The 18,903-nt window shown below is 42.8% G+C and overlaps 1 protein-coding gene across 1 annotated transcript in view; it reads left to right on the forward strand.

Moving 5' to 3' along the window:
* Positions 1–17,915, forward strand: part of usta (uronyl 2-sulfotransferase a) — a 57,660-nt gene extending 39,745 nt beyond the window's left edge. Inside the window, exons 4-8 of the mRNA XM_071518880.1 lie at positions 5,150–5,229; positions 5,359–5,512; positions 14,632–14,729; positions 14,914–15,071; positions 15,684–17,915. Coding sequence (XP_071374981.1) covers positions 5,150–5,229; positions 5,359–5,512; positions 14,632–14,729; positions 14,914–15,071; positions 15,684–15,976 — 783 coding nt within the window. The 3' untranslated portion in view covers positions 15,977–17,915. The remainder of the gene's footprint in view (positions 1–5,149; positions 5,230–5,358; positions 5,513–14,631; positions 14,730–14,913; positions 15,072–15,683) is intronic.
* Positions 17,916–18,903: the final 988 nt, after the last annotated feature.

Consider the following 18,903-nt stretch of genomic DNA (forward strand, 5'->3'; position numbering starts at 1 on the left):
CAAGGACATGAGCGCAGGCTTTAGAGAGGAAAAGCTGCTTTCGTTTAACAAACCGCAGCCCTTTGAGACATGAAGAAATGCTGGCCTGTGCCAGTGGAAATGCCAACGCAAGTACCAACGTGAATGAAGCATTTCTGAATGGTACTGATTTCCAGGGATTAAACGCACATAATCTCTGCCTCTTGTCTTTTTTTTTGCCATCCCCCCGGGAGAGGTTTTATGTAGATAGAATAAGTAAATAATAATGTAAATAAAAGGTTTTCCAACTGAATTGAGAATGGAGTGACTGGGCTTCCTTTTGCTCTGGGCTTGACCGGGACCCCTCCAGGTCCAGGAAGCCCTAGTTTTGGCAGGGTGGCCTCGCGGTTATAGAGACTATCTTTGAACCGGGTGATCTGGGTTCAAGCCCCTGTGTTGGCAAGCATCCGCTGTGTCCTGTCCTCGAGCAACACAGTAAACCCCTACCAGCTCCAGGGTTGCTGATCTGTGAATGATCGTGCACTACAAGGAGTAAGAGAGAAGAGTTTCCCAACAGGGATCAATAAAGTAGCGCGGAACAGAACATTATTTTTTGGTGTTTAGTGCCAGTGCAACAGCAAGCGTCCTTGTGTGCACTTAACACAATGCTTTCCTTGGAAGCAGCAAGTCTCTGGCCAGTCATCCGGGTGAGGAAGTGAGTGATTGTGTGTTTGCGTGGGAGTGTTGCAGTTACATTTAACATCCTCAGAAGACTTCGTCATCAGCGGTGACAGCATCCTTTAGGAATAAGCTATAACCGCTATCGGACGGTCAGCACATTCTAAAAACGCATAGCCATTACTGACCGATTTTGATGTAAACGTTCTAAGCTAATATTGAAACAGCTACTTGTTTACCCATTCATCAAACCCCCGAAAGGCTGGCTGAACACACAGTGGCAGAACACCATTAGACTCATTAATTCTCTGAACATAAAACATCTTTGTAAACGGCCTCAAGCAAAGCCCCTCAGAAGGAGTGTGTGTGCGTGCCGGTGTCTGTGCGAGGGAGGGTGTGTTTGTGTCTGCGCGTCTCCCGAGTGTGCGTCCGTGCGTGTGCATTTGTGTGTGTCTTTGTGTGTGTTGACTTATGCAGATCCAGACGCGCGCTGCCTAACTTTAGAGATGCTGGTCTCATTAGGTGCAGTTCTGGCTGGCGGGATTGCAGTTTTGGACCGTTCTCCTGCTGGCTCTCCCAGTAGTCTGCTAATGGGTTTGCCCAGGGTCGATGCCTTGTGCGTGGGTTGCCAAACAGTGAAGGTGCCTTATTCGTCTGGAACTTTGCAGAGACCTGCGGATTTGAGCGCGCATAGTGACCCATCTGTCCCTTTCTGTACTGGGGGAACGGGCTCAGTGGGAGAGAGAGGTTTAAGGCTTTTCCTGGAAAAAAAAAAAAAACACTTCCAGAAACAGAGAGACAGCATCTTTGTGAGTTTTTTCGGTGTTCATGTGGGATTCCTGTTTCCTGCCCTCTTACCAAAGATGTTAACCGGCCGACAGATGCACTGCAGCCATGAACCTTGTGTACCTGCAACGCTCGGCCGCAGATACGCAAACATTGAAAAGGGTCTGGCCCTGGTGCAAGCAATGACTTCAAATAGTTACTCCCTAGTCGCATCTCACCAGCTACGCTCAAAGCAACTATTTGCCCTCAATCAAGGCTCATTCACTGAGTCTGACTGAGAAACAAAATATGTGATGGTTTGGAATTTAAGGACTTCAAGGTATAGAAAGAAGTAGCAGTAATACCAGAATTTGTTTAGAAAAGGTTTGGTTGGAAGAAATAGCTAGAAGTCATTTTTGATTTCATGCCAGCAATCATTCAATAATGTATGGTGGTGGTGTCATTGTTTTTTTCCCCAAATGAATATTTCATTTTTGGATGAAACTCTTCACATTCTGTACTGTATGCACAAGCTGAATCATTCTTTAAGTAGACACCCTTTTCCTTCTAGCAAAGGACATTTCTCAAATTATTGAGCAATGTTTGAGCGTCCTGCTCAAACTATGTATGGGCAGCTGCTGCGTCATAGCTGGACAGTTCAGACAGGGACAGAATTTGCAAGCATTTCCTTTGTGTAGTTTTCGTATAGTGCCTGACCCCCCAACTTTATTAATACAAGAGTTGTACATTATTTAGTTTTTGAATGTCAGGCGTACAGTAGGAGCGAGTTGAGTGCAGGAGTTGAGTGCAGGGGCCGCAGCCATAGCATTCTGTGGGGTTTGGCCCTCCCTCCATTTTCCCTTGATGAGCCCTGCAAGGACGCCACGGGGGCTCAGGAAGAAGAGGGGTGTGTGTGTGTGTGTGTGTGTGTGTGTTTGGGGGGGGGGGGGGTGTTGCAGGTATGCCTGGAATCTCAGACTGTCCTCCACTTTCCCCTCTGTCTCTCCCTTCAGCTCTCCTCCCCTCCCTCTGTGAATGAGAAGGGGGTCTGACTAGACAGACCAGAGGGGTGCGTCAGAACAGTGGTGGGTGTGTATTGGGCCTTGGTCTTTTTCCTAAATCATCCCCCCACACACACACACACAAACACACAAATACACACCAAATGTGTTTAGGGTCTGCACATCAAGCTGGGGAGAAGGGCTGGGCTGGAGTTCAGAGGGGGGAGGGGACAGTAGGGGTTAGTTCTGGGCTAATTGGTCTGGACTAATGGTCAGGGCCGCTGTGTGTCTGTGTGTGTGTTTCCAAGTAGAACAAAAAAATGGATTAATTGAGACAGAGTGAGAGAGAGAGAGATTGTGTGTATGTGTTGGGTTCAGGAGGGAGCCAGAGGGATGAAGCGAATTCTACCGGGCTAATGAAAAGTTTTCAAAATTTACATTTTATAGCTGCAGAGATCCAGAGAAAAGTGGAAGGAGTGTGAGTGGAAATGTACTGAGTTTATAGAGAAGAGAGGAGGGAGGGTGTTAAGCTCCAATCTGACTGGGGCCTCAGATAAACTGGCTTGTGTACATAAACAAGTATACATATTACTGTCGCTGTCCAAATAGTCTCGCGATGACGTAACAGCCGCCCATACATAGTTTATAAGAGCAGGACATTCAAACGGTTCCTTTGCTGATCGTTCCAGCCGAGTCCTTTGCTACAGAAAAAGTCTCTATTTAAAGAATGATTCAGCTTGTACATACAGTTCAGTACAGAATGTGAGTTTCATTCCAAAATGAGACACCTACCAATGGAACAAAGTGACAACTACTCCTACTCCTACTACTATGACTGATAGCGTGGAGTAAAAACAAATAGTGGTACTTTTGAAGGATACTAGTGAACATAGTGAACACTTTTACAGACTGGATCCTCCATATTCCAGTGATATTGAATGCTTTAGGTAACACTTCATCCATGTTCCGACATTGATGTATTGCATTTTGGGAAATAACTTCTTATATATTCATGCACAGGGATATGCAAACCAGTGGGAAAAAAGAGAGTGATGATGAATCACGGAATGTCACAAGGTTGCTCTCAGCACACAACCTGAAAGAAGCTCTTGAATCCCACATCTCAGAGGGACATGCCATCCATATGCAGTCATGTGGTAGAACTTATAGCCAAGGTCATGGCTGGCCAGTCCCAAATGATTAGTGCTACACTTAGTGCTCACTGCTTATTTGCAGTCAAATGGCTCCAACAGTATTTAGAGGTCAGACTTGGTTGATGCTCAGAAAAGAGGGATTTTGGATACTTTGTATCTGCTGGAGTTTTATGATGTAAATCAGGCTTCACGATGGCTAATTGCATTACTTTTGGTATTTTACAATAAGGCACAGGGTATGCAACTACTAATTAATCACTTGCCTTAAGTGAAATGTCGTGAATTTTTTTTCGCAAAAGATATTCTACAACAGCTGCCTGGAATACTACTGGTTACTGTGGCAACAAGTTGTTGTTCACAAGCCTGTAGGTGCTGCCTGGCCTTCAGTCACCTTTGTGAGCACTGACTGCATTGTTGACAAGGAGATGTCAGATGTCATCACTGTCAGAATCACGCCATTCGCCAGGTAAATGTACAGGAATTTGCCTTGGCAGCATTGGTGCAGAGACATATCGACATGCATACTAACTCCGTTCATGTTGACACACATGATAGAGGGATAACAGGACCTTGTAGGTTTCAGTCAATGCGTGGCCTTCAGTCACAGAGACCATCTGAAGGATCGGCAGCGCCTATGACCGTTATTATCGTCACAACAAACAAGTTTTGGTTACTGTGAGCCCGTCTCTCCATGCAGACCCGGGAAGCCCTCGGGAAGGTTTTTTTCATAATAGCGGAGGGAGAAGAAACTTGGAATAATGGCATAAAAATGTTGGCTGTCTTGAGTTTGCATGACATGACCAAGGGGAAACTAGTCCTGTGATGAGGAATACTGTGAGATGCTTAAGCACTCAGAAACAATGATATTACATTGTGAGGCTGTGCAGTCAAGGCAGACTGTTAGATGTTGAAACGTTGGTGAGATCAGTCTGCAGTGGAAGATTCTGCAAATCAAATCAAGGTGGAGCCATAGCCAAATACATCCACAGCCAAAGTACATTTCAGACATGCTTATGTGCTCAGTACAAACATTCCACCGCTTACATGGGAATTCTCGTGGCCGTTGGATGAAACCTGAAGATGGTGTTTTTGAGATGATGTTTATCTCATTGTTGCAGGAAGCCTCCTTCAGTACAGTACACACACCCCGGCTCTATCAAAATCCACTGCACTGGGAGCTAGCATGTGGTTCTGGTTACCTCCTATTAATGCAATAGTGGTGGATGACCTGCTTGGTTTTCCACCATGACGCAACGCACTGGCACATTGGACGGGGATCTCCGCCACAAAAATATGAATCACAATTATATACATATACCCTTGTTAACAATTACATCCTTCTGTATTCTGCAAAGTGTCTCTAACTGGCGACATATTGGACTATTTCTCAGAGGGAATGCATCACAAAATCACTTCAGTATGACAAATTGTTTCCAATATATAGATTTCCTTTGAGTCAAAATCTTTCTTCAGTATATTCAGGGCAACCAATGTCGGAATGTTTTATGCCAGAATCTAATTTCCAGTGAATTAATTTTCTTCTGTGAGACACGTCAAGTCAACTGTGTGTGTGTGTGTGTGTGTTTTCTGCAGGTGGATCTTATGAAGAACATCAGTAACATCCCTCAGCCGTTCCTCTACACACGGCATGTTCACTTCCTCAACTTCACCAGGTACACTTACCACTCCATATCCAATGCTGGGGTAGTTCAGTATTTGGAAATAACTCTTAGTGTTTGTTTTATCCTGCCTGTAGGATAATTCTGTGCAGCTCTTAACTGATGTCTTCATGTGTCTGTTAGGTTCAGGATAGAGCAGCCCGTCTACATCAACATCATCCGGGACCCCATCAACCGGTTCCTCTCCAACTACTTCTTCCGTCGCTTCGGGGACTGGAGGGGGGAGCAGAACCACCTCATCCGCACCCCAGGGATGAAAGACGATGAGAGATACCTGGTGAGACCTTTGTCTTCAAGAAAGTGTTATCTTTGGAGTAGTTTATTTCTCACATTGCTGCTTCTGATCTACTTCTAGCTAATTTGCACAACAATTTGCACAAACGTAAGTAACTGTGTCTCTCTGAGTTAGAGATCTACATGCTTCAAGCTGTGTTTTGTGTGTTTGTAGGTGTGTGTGTGTGTGTGTGTGTTTGACAGCACTGTTGGAGTAAATCAATGTTCGATAGCGATGGGTTTTTCACAGAGGAGGTTCATGCATTTCTCCCTCTCGAGTCACGATTTCATTTGTTTCTAAACCAGCATGGCTAAACAAGGGGAAAGTATTGACCGTTCACAAGAATCAACACAAATTTGTGCCTGGCTCTTGTCTCTTTACCTAGAAATTCTGTGTTATACATAAAAGCATTCTTGTGCCACAAGAATGTTTGTTACATGTATTCTCTGGGCGCTGTGGCTTTGAACTTTGCATTCCTGACTAATGGTGTCTTGTAATGTTGGCGATCTGGGAATTCAAGGTCATTGTACTTGTGCTCTTATTGTAGGGCTGGGCAATAATTAAATATTATCATAACATTGAATCATATCAAATCACATTGAGATAAAATCATGATAGAGTTATTGTGATACACAATGCTGTATAATGATAAAAAGCAAAAAGTAATCTCTCATGAAAAGAGATCTGAAACAAATTAGGAAATTGGGTTTTACTTACTTTACTTTTATTACCATGTATTTCAATGCAGGAAACATCAATTTATTCAACATGTGATTTTTTATGTTAGCATGTATTGTTATATATACTGTAAATATCGTAATAATTTATTTTGATGATTGTGATATTAATTTTGTCCACATTGCCCAGCTCGAACTCAGCTCTAAATCAGTTAAATGCTTAACATGTAAATGTGAATGTGAGGCGTGCACTTTTATATCAAGAAGAAATATGTATATCTGGTCTCACTTGATTGAGTCCCACACTCAGGGTCAAGAGCTCCCCTGGAGGCTCATTTTCACCCTGAATCTTTTTGGCCTGCCTGTCTTCCCCTCTGTGTGCCTTTCATCTCAGTCCCGTTGCCCAAGGGCCCATTCACTCTCATACTGTATGTACATTAGCTAAATCAATGCCACGGATGTTTATGGTTTGAAATACTAATGCGGTAGCAGCATTTGTCAGAGCAAAGCAGTTATTTTATGGCCAAGTCACTGGCTTGCCAATAACAGTGCTTTAAATCTGTATCTGTCTTGGTTCTAAGCCAGCTGGTTTCATAACCATAAGCACAGTCGAGACATGAATTGAAATGTCTTTTACTATGAATTCCATATTTCAGTAAGGCAGCAATGCACACTATAATTATGGCGGCACGCATACTTGAAGGAGTGTTCTTCACCAGGGAGATGATGAACAAATACACACAAGTGCACTAACCCAGATCACAACAGATGTAGCACAGGGATATACTGTGATCATATTGACTGCTGTGGCACCAGGTTATAAATATAGTGTGACATCATCCAAGAAAGATCTTAAGAGGAAAATAAACCAACACACATTATTCTTTTTTTTTTTTAATCATAATTGATTTCTGTGCTTATTTGTTCATTCATCTTTCATTCATGCATTCGTTAATTTGATAAATAACATATGCTATGTCATCCAGACCATTTTGTTTTCCTATCCGCTTTTACTGATCTCTGTTTGTTGTTATCACATGTCAAACATTAACTTCCTAAATGTTCAAAGATAGACTCAACAGAAGATTTCTCCAATGTGGGAATTTATTATTGAAACCACATCATTTTCTCTTTGAAGTACACATGGTGTAGCTGGAGGGAGGATGGCAAATTGTTAGGCTATGGCAGCCTGATGCTAACCCAATATTTAAATCTGATTTTCATTGCAATTAGAGACCTGACTTAGTTAAACCACATCAGAAACTTAGTACCCAACGTCTGCCTTGCAGAGTTGTTTATCCCTGCAGTACTGTACTTCAGCAATATAGGACATCTCATATTTTAGCATGCCGTTTACGGCCTTACTTTTATTTCAGAGCTGCCATTTATTTGATCTCTGTGTGAGTTTTATAGACTGCAGAGGGGAAGGTATGTTAGCAGTGAGGTGATGTGTCTATGATCTACAGTATGTGGAGACAGTGCCAGCTAATGTGGGGCTGGAGTTCCCCGTAATCTGTACCTTAAGTACAATAAACACCTACAAATGCCTGCATGAGTGTGTGTGTGCGTGCGTAAGGGCGGACGGGCTAGTGGGTGCGTTTGTTGTGCAGAAGGATTATGAGGAAGTCGATGGGTGGCCAAAACTGCATTTATCTTTCTAAATTATTTTTAACGGAAAAGATAAAGATTGTGGCGACAAAAGAGGTCAAAACAGTGAGTATCTCAGTACTGGTTGAAGATCCAGTGACATTGTGACATTATGAGGTTTAGTCAGGAAAAACACCTGGGAATCAATATCCACACACATACAGACACATGCACACACACACACACAGTCACTCACTCCCACAAAGCTGCAGTCCTCTGTACTGTCAGAGGTCCTGAGAGCAGAGTTGGCCATATCCTCAGCCATATCAAGAGGCTGACAGGAGGAGTGAATGTCATTCTGGCTTGAGTCTGACTGGGTGTAATTAAGTACTGCACTGCTTTCCCTGGAGTTTTGGACCATGTGAGTTGAGTTATTAAAGTATGCAGACCACAGGGGCCCCTTGCTACAGTTAGCGGGGAGGGGGGAGACTGTGCTGCTGTAGCCTGGCCGGCTTACCTGTGTGTGTGTGTGTGTGTGTGTGTGTGTGTGTGTGTGTGTTCTTGTATTTCTATACTTATGAGGACCAAATATCCTCACCAGGATAGAAAGATGAGGACAAAGTGAGGACATTTTACTGGTCCTCACTTCTCCAAGGGGTTAGTTTAGAGTTAAAGCTACAATATGCAACTTTTAGCTTTGTGTCAGTGAAGTGTTGTGTAAGACCTGCCCTCTTTCCCTTCAGTTCAGTAAGTTTAAGCCCCAACATTTGTGACTCATCTTGATCAGCTGTCTGATGAACTGTGTGGGATAATGTAGCACTGCTAGCTTGCTACGTAGAAAACCTAGCAAACTAGCTAGCATCCTATCTGTCTAGCAGTGTAAAATTCAGTGCTGCACGTTGCTTCTTAGTCCTTTTGTCTCCTTCAGATGGCGCCAGCATGGAAGAACTATGTTGATATTTAACTGTGATTTTGAAAGACCTTGCCTATCACATTTTTAGCTTCGCTGTACTTTCCTTTGTTACTGCTTTCTGCCATTGTTGTTGCTACTAATTCCCTGTGCCTTCAGCAGGGAGAGTTTGCAGCTTTGTACAAAATCATATCTAAGGAAATTTCAAAACATCCGAACAGTACTGGAAAGCCAATTTCAGGCAAACAGGGGGATTTAGACATGTACACACAGGAGTTATAGACACACACAAACTGATGTATAATATATCCTATATATTTATTGTTATTGTAATGTGAAAAAAGTTGCATATTGTAGCTTTAAGGTTATAATTAATTAGGACTAGGTTTAGATTAGGTTGGTTGTTTGTAGATGTTTACCCAGAGCCCTGACAACAACTGTTTCAAAGAACAGAAGGGCTTTTTATCAGAGCTATCCAGGGTTAAGGTTAGGCGTTTTCGTGGAGAGGGTTAAGGTTAGGGTTAGGAGTTAGGAGATGAATGTAGTCAATGTAGGTCCTCACAAGTATAGTAATTCAAGCGTGTGTGTGTGTGTGTGTGTGTGTGTGTGTGTGTGTGTGTGTGTGTGTGTGTGTGTGTGTGTGTGTGTGTGTGTGCTCTGTTATGTCAACAGCCAGTGTTCAGACTGGCCCTGGATATATCCCCTGCCTGGTGTGCATTAGCCCTGCTGCGCCCTGCCTGCCCTGCGCTGGCTGTATATGAGAGGTGTCAATGAAAGAACACTGTCAGTTCACTAGTCCGGGACCCAGGGAACCTGATGCACGTGTTACTGAGACATTCCTGTGGTTGGCTTAGATTTTCCGTCCGTCCCCGCTCCCCTCCCTACGCACACATACACACACACACACTATACGCAGATGCAAAGGCATGCGCTGGACACATGCACACAGCAGCACACATACTGTACACACACACACACACACACAGGATTGAGTGCATACACTCGGGAACTCATGAACCGTCACTCAATACTCCACATTTCTTCGCCAGAAAACTCATAATGGAATGAAGTGGGTAGTAAAAGCCAGCCCCGCCCTCAGCACCACGCTTGCATTTATCTGGTCAATGTTTGAGCTACTGTACAGAGTTAAGAGTGTATTTATTTACACACATAAGAATGATACATACAGGAGGAGCAGTTGGCAGTGATTAATCAGCCTCTGCCTCACCACAAAGTACGTCAGTGTGTGTGTGTGTGTCTGTGCACGTGCGTTTGTACCTGCGGGTTTCTACTGTATGTGTTTGCATGGATACATGTGAGTGTATGTGTTTGTACGTGTATGTATGGTATGAATAACGGGCGAAGATTAGTTCCCACAGCTCAAAATACAGGCCATATCAGGTAAGCTTCCCACGGCATCGCCAACTGGAAATCATCTGCACTTAACCTGCCACTATCACACACACACATACTGTATGCACACGCACATTGCAGTGAGAGAAGCTTCCCGGGCAAGTTACATCACTCATGCCCTGGCATGCCTTGGCATCAGACACAGTAAGGCAGTAATATCCGTCATAGGACTGATCGCCTAAGGTGCAACTGACACAAGCCTCTACCCATCTCAGTCATCTCTGCGTCACAGTTCACTGGTCAATGTCTACCGTGAGAAGTCATATTTTATTGACTGGAAAACAGAGGGAGTTAAAATATCAAGTCCTCCCTCCCACTTTTGCGGCCAAGTTTTTGTATGAGCACGGCAAATCCCAGGTCCGCTCCCAACATCTGGGTCAAATATTCGCAAATGCTCTTTTGAGACATTTTTTTCGTTTATTTTGGACAATAAAAGGAGCGCCACAGTTATATAGGAACGTATCTGAATGTCGATTTCATATGCTTTTCTGTGACCGACAGCTTACCTGACACTGTCCGCATTGTTCGGATGCGGTAGCCCCCACCCGCCTGGCACTCCAAGGAGGTTAAAACAAACGCTGGGAATTATTTGAGTAAATGCTATTTGACCCAGGTCTGCCACTCCCAAGCTCCCTGACGCGAGTAAGGCAAACCGTCCCATGGGAAAAAGGTTTACATCTTTCACTCTTGAAGCCATTCATGCATACATTCCATTCAGTGAAATGGGAGGCCGTTGGAGAGATTAGCGCCTATTTAGCTACAGTCTCTGTGAGCGCTCGGCTCGCCCTGACTGCTCAGTTGGCCTAATCCACAGTGAGAATAGGAACAATGAGTCTGAGTGTACACACAGGAGCTCCCTTCCCAATACTAATGGCTCTCCTAAAGAGAGTGTGTATTGTCCATCCGCGGTGTGTGTGTATGTGTTTGTGTGTGTGCGTATTTAAAGTGAAGTTGTATATAAATGAGTTGTGGCTGCGTTCCCAGAGGTCTCCTAAATGGCGAGCCGCGAGGGCCCGGTATCAAGTGTCGGAGCAAGGTGGAGGAGGGACTTCCTGGCACCAAGCCGCTTGTGTGTGTGTGTGTGTGTGTGTGTGTGTGTGTGTGTGTGTGTGTGTGTGTGTGTGTGTGTGTAGGGGGGGGACAGCGTCACATGTGTCACTTCCGCTCTGCGTTTCTCTCTCTTTCTCTCTTTCTCTCTGTTTCTCATTTGTGTTATAATGGTGATCATGAGAGCCGGGCCGTTGTGCTGCGAGTTGTAGAGAGAGTCCGTCGGGAGTCCATTCTTCCTGTCTGTTTATGAGCTTGGCAAGTGGAGGAGTTATTTTCTGTGAAATGTAGCTGTTTTGTATCTTTTCTGCCGAGTCCCAGTCAGTTCATGCTTCATCTGTAACTCATGTTTCTTTTTAATTCTATGTACGTGGATATAGTTTCTCACACAGAATCGCAATCTTTGTTTTTTATTGTGTCTCCCAGAGTTGAGAGTGTGTAACACTTGGAGATGTGGGAGATTGTAGACTGCAGGGCAGGATGATTGACAACTTACAATTCCCTGTAGTCCACGTACTCAACCTACTCTGAAGGTTTCATATAAACTCATGATTGATAAAGTAATGAAATGGACAGATGTTATTCTTCCTGAACTGGAAAAAAGAATAGCAGAAAGCAAATAAATAGAAAGCAAATAACGTATTCTTTAAATAATAGAAAATAGGAAGGCACATAATGACAATCCATTCTTTAGATGATAAATAAAAGAAAGGCAGGGCAAACAGTCTGGACATAACGGCCCCTCTGACAATAGCACAATGCTGGACTGTTATCTAAACATTCCTCTGGGGTTCTGTTGTGGTTTCTTTGAAGATCTATCCAGTGGCTTGTTTCACTGATCACCAATAAATACCGTCCCCGGTGCATGGCACAGCACAGAGCAGTCAAACATAAAGTTCAAACAAACCCTGCAGCCCCGCAGTGGATCAGAGACACAATTGTACTATTCAGCTCAAAGGAAAAAGTCACTCACCAAGCGCATAATTTATGTCGTCTCAGCTTATGTATATAGGCCTCTGTGCTTGCTTTCACACTCCTTCCTGTCATGGCTACCTTGATGTAAGCTAGCGAATACTCACTGGTGCTTTTTGATACATCAGTGAGGAGAGGGGGAAAATGAAGTGAAGTTGAGCAGGGTAGCGGAGTTAATCGTCAGTTTCACCGCAGGTCGTCACAGCCTGTATGTGTATTTAATATCATATTAGTCATATGATCTGGTTCAGTCAGTTAGAAACGGCTTGGGGCCCCCTGGTGTATGACTAATGAAAATAATTAGAGTTGAACTCACACATCCTCCTCATTTGAAATCATTAGTGCATGTGTGGGGGTTTTTTTATTTGATGATGTGCCAAATTGTCACTTATATTAATGTTTTTGCAGTGACTTTGTATTTTGGGAGGTATTGATCTATAAATTAGGTCTGATCATATTTAGCCACAATGGAGCCACCACTACCAAATACCTGTTTCCTGATTGTATATACTGTATATCTAAACAAGGAGTGAAATACAGACTCAGAAAGTACTTAAAGCTCCCCTCTCCCCCCATCACCTCCTGTGACTGTGTGTGTGCGTGTGTTTGTGTGTGCGCGTGTGTGCATGTGCATTACATCTGCATGCATGTTGAGTTTAGATGTATGTGTGCATACAGTGTTGGGCTGCAGATTCCAGGAGGAGAGGCCCAGTGAAGTCAGAGGCTGTTCTGTGATATGAGTCACCACTCTGACTAGTTTAATATGGCTGACAGTGGGGACTGGGACTAATTAACGTCCAGGGTTTGAGTGGATTAGAATGGGCCCAGAGAGGGTACTATGTAATGTACTAGCTACCCCACCTCCCACCCCCTTCTCTGACAGTATGTTTATGTGATCTTACACACAATGCACTCAATCATACACTGCAAAAAAAGTCCATCTTAACAAGTCATTTAGTCTCATATTCAGCCTTCAGATCTTATTGCCAATGAGGTGAGATAACTCCTCTCGTTTCCAATGCAGTTTCACAGTTTCAGGAATTTTCTCAAAATTTGTGTTAATCTTGAAACACAGAATAAGGCAGATCACTGCATTACTATCAATAAAATGAAACAAGTTGATTTGTATTGGAAACGTGAAATTATCTAACCCCATTGGCAGTTTTTTTTTTTCACTTATTTTTTAAGAAAATTACAATTTTAGTACTTCATAATAGACTAAATTACTTGTTAAGAGTTGGGGTTTTATAAGAGTTTTTGCAATGTATTCTGTACATAATGATCTCTCCCTCTCTCTCTCTGTCTATGTATCTATCTCATAAGCACACAAACGCTCACACACCCACACACGCTCATATACACATAGTTGCATGCTTTCATACATGTTTATGCTCATGTCAGTGTGGGTATTTTTCAAGCTCAGTCACCCGGTTCCCAGCGTTAAGCCCCGGGCCCCTCACTTCTCACCCCAGAACCAGGCTACGTCCTCTGGGAAGCCCCGGGCCTCTGGTCCTGTCTGACTTAACCTAATCTCTGTGATGGACCATGTTGGCCTCAGCAGTTAGCTTTGACAAATTGCTGTGTTTTAATTCAGCCGTCACTGACTTATCAGGGCATAAATCATAACGGCAAGCTTTGATGTAGCTAGCACTTTCCATTTATGTCTCTTTTATACTATTGGCCTGTCAACACCTTTTGCCTCATGCATGTAGTGTGGTGCTACGTGTGTGTGTGTGTGTGTGTGTGTGTGAGTGTGAGAGAGTCATGCTTCGTGGAGTGTTTTGTTGCCATCCGTAAAGCTTACGTCACCTGACATGGATTTGACTTCTGGTTCGGCAGCACTCACTGTGGACACGTGGAGACTGGCTGACTTCACTCCCTCATGTGTGTTTTTAATCTTTCCTCAGTTGTTTTTCCATTAATTATTTAATGGCTCCCTCATTCAGACAAGGGGTGGTTCAAAGTTTAACAACTCTGATCTAATAAGTGTTACTTTATTTTTTTTTACTTCTTAATCATGACAATTTAATTTGTGGAAAGAAAATGCACCTTGCTTGACCATTACATGATGACAAGCTGAGGACCCTAGAAACTGCCCACGTCTCTGTGATTTCTGCAGCTAGAATATGAGAGAAGAGAATCGTTCCTCATTATGCTGCATAGGGGTTATTTTCTGAAGAATATGAACAGACACTCAACTCTATCTTTTCTCATTTGGCAGCTCAGCCTCTAAAAGTAGCTGAGGTCAAGGAGCAGAGCTTATCTTTGCTTACAGGGTGTGGTTTGGTGTAATAGTTTTGCTCCAAACATCTATGATGCCAATCACGGAAGCTGAATTCCTGACAGCATTGGTGAGGAGCTCCCTCTAGTGAGAGCAACACACGATTACAGTACTGTTACAGTTTCTCTCACACCCTTGCAGCTGATCAGAAGGAAAATACACCATGAAGGGAATAGTACTTACATTTCAATATATCTATTTCAATGGGTTTATTTATATGTTTGTCTGTTTTCAGGACATCAATGTGTGCATTCTAGAGAATTACCCTGAGTGCTCCAACCCCAGAGTTTTCTATATCATCCCCTACTTCTGTGGACAGCACCCCCAATGCAGGTAATTACAGACTTATATAAAGTAGAATTCTGATTATTACAGAGCATTTTGCATTTTCAAACATGAGGAATGCAGTGATATTTTATGCCTGTTTGGTTGTATAAGTCTACTCTTTCTCTGCTTATCTGTATTTCTGTGTCTTTGTCTTTCTCTTTCTCTCTCACTCTCATTCTCTCTGCATCAGGGAGCCAGGAGTCTGGGCTCTGGAGAGGGCCAAGCAGAATGTGCTGGAGAACTACCTCCTTGTGGGTATCCTGGAGGAGCTGGAGGATGTCCTGCTCCTGCTGGAGAGGCTCTTACCTCACTACTTTACTGGAGTACTCAACATCTACAAGAGCCCCGGTAGACACGCGTTCCAGAACACATTTTTATGTTGAAGTTTCACATTTATAGCAGTAGTTCGCTTCAAAAAATTTGGCAGCTATATTTTTGTCATTGTCCAATGTGGTTTGGGTTTTAGTCCTGATTGTTTTATTGAAGTTTGGGAAAATATCCTTTGAATGGATAAATTATCATGAATTGAATTGAGAATGCATGGTAAATTCCAATTCAATTCCTGGAGTTGGAATTGGAATTGGAATTGCTATTATATAATGTATAATGTATGTATTACGATTACATGTTATGCATCAAATACCACCTGATAGGAACCTTTAACATTTTATAATATTCAATATTGATAATATATAACACGTTGTCTAGTCTCAGGTATGTGGTAAGAAAAAACAAAAAACATGGAATTTCACAGAATTTCATTGAATTAAATAAAATTTCCTGATAATCCAGTTCAATTTCAGTTCTGTTTCCTGTAGGTTTTCTCAGTTCCAATTCCTCAGTTGAATTGGAATTGATGAGTTCATTCATGAATTGACCCCAACCCTCATTGACACTGTTTCAACTTGCATGTCAATGACTTCCTGGTCTTTTTCTCTGTTTCCACCCTCCTGCCTGCAGACTACAAGAAGATGGGGAACATGACTGGCACGGTGCGTAAACACACACCCACTCTGGAGGCCCTGCAGGTGCTGTACCACCGCATGCGCTACGAGTACGAGTTCTACAACTTCATCCGCGACCAGTTCCACCTCATGAAGAAGAAAATTGGCCTCAAATCTGTCTCCCGGCCTCCCGCCTACTCACCCGCTTTCCTGCGAGAGCTGGCCCTCCGGACCCCCGAGCCTCTGGACGAAGACGAGGACCTGGACACGGACCTGGAGGATGCCAACAGCTGGCTGGTTCATGCCTAAGGGTTGCTTCGGTAAACAGTGGACATAGCCAACCGCTGATTGGCTAGAATCGGCCGGAGACGGCTGGAGGCAGCCTGAGGGCGATGGGGAATGCGCCCTGTCTGTCAGCATTCCCAAGGAAAGTGCGGCGCATTTGGGGGTGTGTGGATCCTGATGCTCGTGTTTTTACGGGCTCTGCTTTCCATCTGCGATAGACTCTCTGCTCAGCGCTGAGGACTGTAGGATTGAGTGATTGGATGGACAAAGTGCTCTATTTAAAAACTGACCAAGGACAATGGAAACAAATTTTATCTCTGTAAAGCTCAACTTGCTTGACTCAAGTTTGATTTTCATTTGAGCTTGTTTTTGTGTTTGTTTGATGTAAGACACCTATCATCGCTGTAATCTCCAGGAGAGATTAGTGCAAGATGTGGATGTGTAAATCTGTTGGGAAATGTTATCAATGGTGGCTACAGGGACATTTACTATAGGAGAGGACTAGACTTCAAGATCAATGAGAGACATTGCCCAAGGTGGAGGGTTGGTAGATGGTGAAAGGGCGAATGTCCAAAAAGCTGGAAAACTTAATAGGAAATAGAGGGTATCTATGCCAGTTCCCTATTTGAATATTTTGACTATTTAGTTATTTGTCCATTTTAAATATTTCTCTCTCTCCTCTCCCATTTGTAAGGGCCCTGCTTTTATGTGTTATAAAAAAGTGCCAAAACATTTTATGTATATTAGACATCCAGGACTATTGTAAGTGCCAAACCTCACTAAGAGATTCAGTAACTATGCGTGACAGGAGCCTCTGCGCACAGTTGGGGGAGTTGTTACATAGTCAAGTCTATTGTTACAGTATCAGTTTATTACAGAGTTTGTTTAATTTGTAAAACATGAATGAGGGTCAAACAGTAAGCACTCAATTATGAATTCAAAGAATTCCAACTATGTGTGCATGAATGATTGGATTTGACCAAACCAGCAATGTATTTTAGCATAGATTTATTATTTGGGACAGGTCATTGGTTTTAACTTTGTGGAGAATAATAATATGGGCTGGGTTGAGAGTCGAAAACACTAAAAAGCTTTTCTGGAGCATATCTTGTTTAATCCAAAGTTTCAAAGATTAGCAACTGAATTTACCAAATGAAATACCAATTTTTCTACTGAGAGGCATTACAAAACTGTATGAATGTACTGCACTTTGTCTAAGTTGGCTTTTCAGAAAATTTTGCATCAAAATTAGGGATTTGTTCACAAAACTGGATTGCTAAAATAACCAATTAACCTTTAAGTTCAAATAGGTTAATGTTACTGTTAAAGGGTTAGTTTTAGTGTGTATTTGCATTCTCCAAATATTTCTGTTTTTCCCAGCTAACATCAATGTTGCAGTTCCCCAATTTCACCAACAGCTATTCATAGTGCATGTTTTTCATCACACGTCATCCAGAGACTACAGTGACCATAAGCTAATATTTGACTCACACGCCTATCTGTCATCTATTTCACTCTGCCATTCTAATCTCCATTATGTGTACTTATTCATTGTCCTGTCGTGTTCAGTGTTTCCTTTTTTGCCAGTTTAATTTATTGTTTTGTATTCATTTGCATTCCAGATAAGATTCTCAGGAAGGAAAAAAAATGTTTTATTACCTTGATCATTTGTATCTTTGGTTTCTGACAGCTATGAAGCTTTTCCTGGCATTTAAAGGGGAGAACATGTCCAAAATAAAATTCTATCAGCAGCTGAAAACTGAACTGGTTAACAACAACTAATGCAGTCCATCATTTCTTCCCAGTCTTCAAAATAAATGTCTTCTAACTATTGCAGCTAATGTCTCTGCTTTACTTTAAAGATAGTTTGTTTGTTTCTGATAAATTGTCAATATGCTGTTTGTTGTAGCCTCTACAACCCATCCAGAATGCTGCAGCCTGCCTTTTCTTCAACCTCCCTAAATTCTCCCATGCCACTCTTGTCTTGCACTTCATCCACCAGCTCTCCTGTGGCAACACGTGTCAGATTCTAAACTTTAGTGCTGGCATAGGCAGCTACTGCCTCCAGGCCATGGTCCAGCTCTGCACGCCGGTCCATGCCTGGCACTCTGCTATTACCAGATGCTTAGCTCTCCCTTCCCTGCAGCGCCTGTCCATCACTCCACCCAGCCTCCACTCTTCTACCTTCTGGCTCCCCAATTGTGAAATGACCTTCCTACCCAAGTCAGGACTACAAAGTCTATCCTTTGATATGAACTGATAGCTCACCTGTTCAAGAAACACTTCATGTTCCACTCTCGGCCACCTTCCTCCTCTACTTTCACCTCTACTTGATCTTGGTCCTGTTGTTAAAAATGTATACATCTGACCCAATCTTATTTCTTTACCCACAGGAATATTTGTTAAATCTATTGACTTGGCATTGTGGCTTTGATCCTTGAATTCCTTACTAATGGTTGCTTCTAATGTTGGCAACCTAGGAATTTACATTTATTCTGCTTTTGCACTCACTGTAACTTGCTCTGGATGAAAGCGTCAATGGGATGCCTAAAACATAAAAGTAAAATGTATCACCAACAAACTTATTCTAGTAGTCTGACTGTAGAAAAATGCTGCAAGGCAAAGAAGGAAAGGTTGCTTAATAATTACAGAACATGCCAAAGGCCAAATATCAAGCAGTTTGCTTTGATTCAGGACAACTGGATGTTTTAACAATGTAACACAGGCTGCACAACTTTGACAGTTATGATCATAAATAATCCTTCAGCTACTTTAAGCATTATGTTAACGCTGTTTAATTTCATTCTCTGAAATAAACTGCATTTATCAACTGTTTGATTACACCTCAGACTTAGAGTTCAGCCACATTCAATTTGGTGTAACTCCTGACCACGACCAGCAGATGGTGTGCCACTCCAATTTTTGCTGAAACACTTAAATCGACCCAGTTT

Source organism: Centroberyx affinis, unplaced genomic scaffold (genome assembly GCF_046629955.1).
Source record: "Centroberyx affinis isolate AG114_WGS23_722 - 3 ecotype Tasmania unplaced genomic scaffold, CSIRO-AGI_Caff_v1 ptg000640l_1, whole genome shotgun sequence".
Lineage (NCBI taxonomy): Eukaryota > Metazoa > Chordata > Actinopteri > Beryciformes > Berycidae > Centroberyx > Centroberyx affinis.